Below are 6,813 nucleotides of genomic sequence, written 5' to 3' on the forward strand. Positions count from 1 at the left end.
GGGGGCATGGGGGGTGCTGGTTAGTCAAAAATTGTGGTTAACTAAGAGTTGTAATTACCAATGGAGGGAGTGAGTTTGGGTGTAGGATGTGACTTAGGGCTGGGACATGGGAAGGGGTGTGGGCTCTGGGAGGGAGTTTTGTTGTGGGAGGATGCTTGGGGTAGGGGCACTGAAGGGGTTTTAGCATGCTGGATCTGGGCGGTGCTCACCTCGGGAAGCTCCCCGCAACTGCAACATATCCCTTCTGCTCCTAGGCGGAGGAGTGGCCAGGCGGCTCTGTGCACTGCCTCTGCCCGCAGGCGCTGCCCCCGCAGCTCCCATTGGCCGCGGTTCTCAGCTAGTGGGAGCTGCGGAGCCAGTGCTCGGGATGGAGGTAGCTCATAGAGCCCCAGTGGCTGTTCCTCCACCTTGGAGAAAGAAGGACATGGTGCCTCATCTGGGGAGCCCTGCAGAGCCAGGTAGGGGGCCTGCTGGCCCCACACCAACCAGACTTTTAATGGATATCAGAAATGTTGGTTTCCAGAGCTTTCTGGTTGGTAAAGTGCCAGATAACCACTTTTACTGTAGCATTTTATTGTGATAGCTTAAGTCTAGCTTCTGCTGGTGTCTTACAGTATTGCAGTTTGCAAATATAACAGTTTGGGGATGAAAAGAGAAGGTCAGAAATTGTATTTTTGGAGAATAAGGTGTTGATCTGTTCTTTTATGTAACAAATGACCAGTAGAGTGTAAAGAATTAACAAATTTTGTACATACCGGTAATTATAAAGGAGAATGCTAAAGCTGGCAGCATGATGAGCTGACACTTTCAACACACACATGTGGAAGTATAGTGATTTGCGCTTCCTGTGTTGTGGGGCAGGCTAGCAGAATTTTAAAGGTATTAAACTGCATAAGTGCTTTGCACTGAGTGTTTAAAATAGGGATATCTTACTCAAAACAAACAAAAAATCAACCAACCTTGTTTGGTCAAGGCCATAAAGGTTTTATTTGGAGGATGAAAAGTTCCCCAAAATTTAACTCTGCTGAAATATCCGGGAGAACAACATTAATGGTGCTAGGAAGAAGAATGGCTTCATCACCCCGCAATGGAAAACACCTGGGCAATGTTTGTTTAATTTGCAGTAGATCAGGATGTTGTCCTAGGTGACTTAATTCCCATGATTCACTCCTTGCTACCTGGTCTAGATATGAACTGGTGCTTGATTTGGGGAATTGTTGATAATTCTTATTAAATATAGCTTATTGATGGCAGGTTTTGGAATTGGCAAGAACCAAGTATGAATGTGAAACTGAGAAATGAAATTGTCTGTTTAAGCCCTGATTTTCCTTACTATTTCAGGTGAAAAACTTCACTGATGTTCATCCTGACTATGGTGCCCGTATTCAAGCTCTGCTGGACAAATACAATGCTGAAGCTGGCAAACAGGTATGTTAAGGATGGCTTCTTTCTACTTAACAAGGCTTTGATTGGCTGAATACCTTAGCTTGTTTCATGACTCTCTACCTTGGTGGAATATAATTTTGAGGGTTGTTTTTTTTTTTTTTTTCTTCTTTAACTTGCGGATAATTCAGTGTTTTGATAATTGTACAATGAGAGAATCGCCATTAATTGCAATGCTAATTGGTCCAAATTAGTTGGTGCTTTACAAGGACTGAATTTTAGTGGTTTTATATTTCTGAAGGTGTCCATGCATACACTTAATACTCTAGTTAGCTTAGCACATAACTTTACCTGCTACAATTGCATAAAGAGAAAGGGATAAAATGGCAGTTACTAAACAAAATGTTTCACTTGTGCTGTTTACTAAATGAGCACCGGTTAATTTCTTTAATGTTGATTTGACTGCGTTCAAATTTAAGAAACTTCTTTTAATAGAATTTGCCCTAAATGTATGTTTTACTTAGCCTAATTAATTTCATGTTGCTTTTAGGATATGATTAGAACGTATACACGATCTACATCTCGCATGTCTGCAAAGGAACGATCTAACCTGTAAACTGTGTGCTACGTGCAGTTGGTCCGTCCATGGATTTTACATCCACCTAACTGGAGAATAAGCTGTCAGACCGTAACAAATGTAGCAGATGTCCGCACAAGATATAAATGTCTTTCAGGCTTGATGCAATAATACGTGTCTATTCTTATGTCTGCAATCAAAAGTGATTGACTCTGATAATCTAGTACCTTGTAACACCAGTATTCTAGGCTGGTAATGATTTTATGCAGATCTCTCTTTAAGGCTAAAAATTATTTTTGTTTAGTTTTGGAAATTAAACTCAGAATACTTAAATGAAAAAATTGTGTTTCAATTGGTTTTTGAGGTAAGGTCCCAAATTTCTGGCTAAACAACTGAAAACAACTTATATAAATACTGTGATTATCAATGTAGGTGAACTAAGTTGGTGTTCATGTTGATAGAACTTCACCTGATTTTGTCAAAAATAAATTGCCCAGTATGTGAGCATTACAGTACTTTAAAAATAAATAAATAAATTTGCAAGTAGTAAAGGAATCCATATACATACAGTAACTTTCTTGCTTAACTCTAGTTTCCTGTAGTACAATGTATCTGATAGTAGTTAATTCATATCCAGGTGGAATAACAACTGAAGGCTAAAATTGGTTTTGTTTACTTATGGAAGATACTGGGTTGGGTATATTTTATGCAAGGGAGGTAGTGATGAAAATAGTAATTTAGTTTCTAATCATTTACGGTTTAGATTTTACAATAAAATTGCTTGCAGTTAACCAAATGTGGCTTTGGTGTTGTTTTTTTTAGGCTATAAGTAGTTGAACTGCACATAATGGTTACTAAACATACCAGCTACCAACTACATTCTTTTGAGTAAATGTTAGTTGTCCAGGAGATTAAGGAAACAGTTTTCAGAATCCAGCACAATTTTTACCATGGCCAGATACCATCTCTGCTAATTTATTTAAGTTTATGTAAATCTCTTTTACTGGTTCAGTTGGATATATTACTTACCAGCCCTAAAGCCTGTAGAGCTAGAACTGGCTACATTTCAGTGGTGAATGAAAAGATTCCTATAAATAAGGCCCGATTCTGTTTTCATTTAAGTCAGTTGGAATTTTATTACTGACTTAATTGGGCCCAGGACCAGGCCCAAAGCTTTTATCTCAGCTGAATTCTACAAGAGGCTTTGGAATCTTTCAGGATTAAAGGTGTTCCATATTGATTTGCAAAACGTAATCTGGACTTTTAGCAGTTTCCTGTAACAAAGTGACATTATCTTCAAACCTTTTTGAGTATATTTTAAATCTGATTCTGTTAAACATGGACTATGTAGAAATTGTTACATTTAAAACACTGAGGACAGCGGTTAAACCAAGAATCATGGAGATACTAGAATGAAGCTGTGACTGTCAGCTGGTCTTCCTGGCTCTTTTCCTTGCTTCCTTAGTGAATGGCCACCACATGCACATGATGATCCAGATACCAGTTCCACAATACCATCACTTCGGAATGAGTTGTAGTGTGTACTTTCCTGCTTGGCCATTGGTGTTGCCTAGCAGCACTTGAATCACATGACCCATGAGTGACAGTGGAAAGAATTTGAGCCCAACAATTGGCTTTGCTCTGGATATGTTGCAAAGTCCAAATATTCTGATGTCTTGGTAGTGTGGCTCCTCAGCCTAGAATTAAAGCATTAGCTACAACAGTTATGTAGGAGTTGATTACAAACTGCCCAATACTAATGATTTTTGTTTAAAAAACAAAACAAAACACCCAAGCTGTGCACATGAAGCTATGTTTCAAGATTCCAAGGGTTGAGGGTGAAGAACGCTTTTTTCCCCCAAAACTATTAAAGCCCTTTCATATCTTCCTTACCAAGACTTGTTCAACTTTCATTGTAAAGTAAACAAGTACCTGCAAGCATGTCCAGACTTCCCTTTTATCATAGATGACTAAAGTTAACATGGCATGTTACTACATTTTAATTTGGGCTTTACTCAACATTATAAAATAGATAAGTGAAAATTCCCCATAGAAAGAAAAATCAGTGAGGGATTGGATCCTTCTCTTAATGTGTATCAATGGGTGCTTGTGTATTTGTGTCTGGAAACTAGGGCAGACAGTTCAGAAACGTCTCAGGTCTCAGATCATTGGTAAAACAAAAAAAAAAAATTGCTCGTTATCACATCTGAGACTTGAACTAGAGCACTTCTGATTTTGTAGGCAGCAGTGAATTAGCAGGAACTCTGTGAGGCAGAGCTTGCAAGGACCTGAGTTTTTCTTGGCTAAAAGCCACTCTGTACACCTTACACACTGTAAAAACAGTGACTGAGGTAAATGGGAGTTGCAGGTATTAAGCATTTCTGACTCTCAGGCCTTTAATGTTTCAGGTTGGATACACAGAGGAACCCAAAACTAATGGAAGTTTCAGAAAAAAAAAATTCCATTGACTTTTTCAAAATTACACAATGGCAGAGCTGTGAATAGAACCCAGGAGTTTTGATTATCATTCCCTGTTCTAACTATTATTCCACGCTGTGTCTGTAAACTACATATTATTTCGGGGGGGGAGGATTTACTAAGCAGTTGGCCAATCCCTCTTCTATTTAGATCAATAGAAGTTTTGTCATTGATGAAAACAGGAGCTGGAAGAAACCCTCAATCTTTCTTTAATAGACACAGTATTCTGCTTGCACCTTTCTCTGACCGTCACTGGTTGAATTCATACAGCTCACTGTTTTACATAAACTGATGATTTTCCAAAAGTATTAAGATGGGGTTCATGTAAAAGTTTCACCAGAACCACTTGTTCAAGTTCTCTTGAGGTTAAATTTATAATTTCATACTTGATGTGTTTTTGAGGGAGTGAGATGATGTGGAGTCTCTGGTTCTAGGTTATATTATTTAACATTTTATGTTGCAATAAGATATCAAAAGAAAAGACAATCCATTATTAGGAGTTTATTATTGAATTTTAGTAGCTTAAATATCACAGGCCTGGCTTTACCATTTTCAGCATATTCACCGCACTGTCTCTATAATAAATGGACATTACTTGTTTGGATCAACGTATAAAAGAGGAATCCTAGGAGGGGCACCTTTGTCCAGCCTCGGGAGAAGCAGAGAGTCCCACTGCTGCCCGAGTTGAGTCCATTGTCATGGGCATACAAGGATTCGTGTACCTGTAGAATCTATTAGGCCCTAGTACCAGGCTTGATCAGCAATAAACCTGGCCAAGTGCCTTCACCATCAAATGGAGTCTGGTCTTTCTGAGCAGTACTACTGAGGTCTAGGGGTAGAATTCACAATGGGACTTAGGCCACAAAACTCAAAATTTAGGCACCCACAAAAACCACACACAGCTGCCGCATAACCCTGTTAAGTGCCTAAAGTCTATAGATGCATAATTTTCTGCCATTAAAGTCCCCATGGCTCCTAAATTTCAGTGGCTGGTCATGCACACAGCTGCCATGGCCTGTCACCGCCCAGAAGCTCGGTGTCTAACTGGTGCCTAAGCCCCAGCAGAATTCACAAACAGGACATTCCCCTGTCTTGCTTGTCTTTGGAACCTAATGCAGGAGATGTGTTCTGAGCACATCTAAACCCACACAAAACAACCAGAGGAGGTGTTGTCTCCTGGAACCGTTAGTGTAGCAATTAGAGCATTCGCTCAGGAAATGATAGAGCTGGGTTCAGGATCCTCTGCCTGAGGCAGAGGAAAAATTTGAATTTGAGTCTCTTCCGCTTTTTACAAATAATTAAATGTTCAGTAGAGCAGGAGGACTGGCACCCGAGTCTCCCTCCTCCCAGCAGAATACCCCTACCACTGGGCTGTAATCACTGTCATGTTCTCTAGCCTAATGAATAGAGGACAAAGTCACTAATCAGCTTGAAGTACTACTGTGAGCTAGTGGAAGTCTCTGTGAGGATGTGGAGTTTAACCTGTCTGGTGGGCTGGGCCCCACTCTCTGCCAATAAGGCTTGCACGGTGCTGGTTGCTCTCCTGTGCCAAGGATGGCACCAACTCTGCTGTGGGATAGGTTGTTTTCCTCTATAAACCCCACTTCCAAATCTTTGGGCCAAACAGCCCCAGTACATAGCAGACCCCAGTGTTCTAATGGGTGGGTATCAATGCTGGGATGGTAGTGGCAGGAGAAGAGCTTGTCAGTGCTATGCTATCTTCCACTTCATGGGAGAACAGTGAGGATAAGTGACATGATAGCTACTGCTTCAGCAAAGACAGAAGTGAAAGAGTCAGTGAAATGGCAACTCTGACTCTGAGGGGGAAAAGGCAAAGAGACTAGCTGGGGTCAGTGAGAAGATCGCTCTCATGGGTGGGGTTGGAGAAGACAGGGACAATGAGATGGTGATTGCGTAGGGAAGGGCTGCTGCTGACGAAGAGCATGGAGCTGCCCGCTACTGGTCATTGAGTTCTCAGAAGAGCATTTTGGAGAGAATGATCCTTTGTCCTTCTCTACAGCATTTCATCTCAGCATCAGTGTTCTTTATATGCATTAATTTTCACAACATCCCTGTGAGGTATTACCCCCGTATTACAGATAGGGAAATGGAGGCACAGAGCAGCCGGATGACTTCCCAGATAATGTAGTAAGTTTAAAGTGAGGAATGGTTTCTGTCTCATGGAAAACAGGAGTCAAGATTCCAGGATTCTATTGCTGACCACACACTGCTATCATACAGTGGGTTTCAGCCTATAAATGCAAAGTATTTTTATTAACAAAATATATTTACATAAGTGTGTGAATACTGCAGTGGTTATGGTGGTTTTACCCACATACCTCCCACTTTTTTCACAAAATTCAATTAAAATAATT

At 40.5% G+C, this 6,813-nt stretch overlaps 1 protein-coding gene across 2 annotated transcripts in view; it reads left to right on the top strand.

Moving 5' to 3' along the window:
- Window positions 1-2,748, top strand: part of CAT (catalase) — a 37,578-nt gene extending 34,830 nt beyond the window's left edge. Inside the window, exons 12-13 of one of the 2 annotated variants that reach the window (XM_074955261.1) lie at window positions 1,342-1,428; window positions 1,934-2,741. In XM_074955261.1, the coding sequence (XP_074811362.1) occupies window positions 1,342-1,428; window positions 1,934-1,999 (153 nt within the window). In that variant the 3' untranslated portion in view covers window positions 2,000-2,741. Of the gene's footprint in view, window positions 1-1,341; window positions 1,429-1,933 lie in introns of both variants that reach the window. The other variant, XM_074955262.1, reaches the window with a different exon arrangement.
- Window positions 2,749-6,813: the final 4,065 nt, after the last annotated feature.

This window comes from Natator depressus, chromosome 6 (assembly GCF_965152275.1).
Source record: "Natator depressus isolate rNatDep1 chromosome 6, rNatDep2.hap1, whole genome shotgun sequence".
Taxonomy (NCBI): Eukaryota; Metazoa; Chordata; order Testudines; family Cheloniidae; genus Natator; species Natator depressus.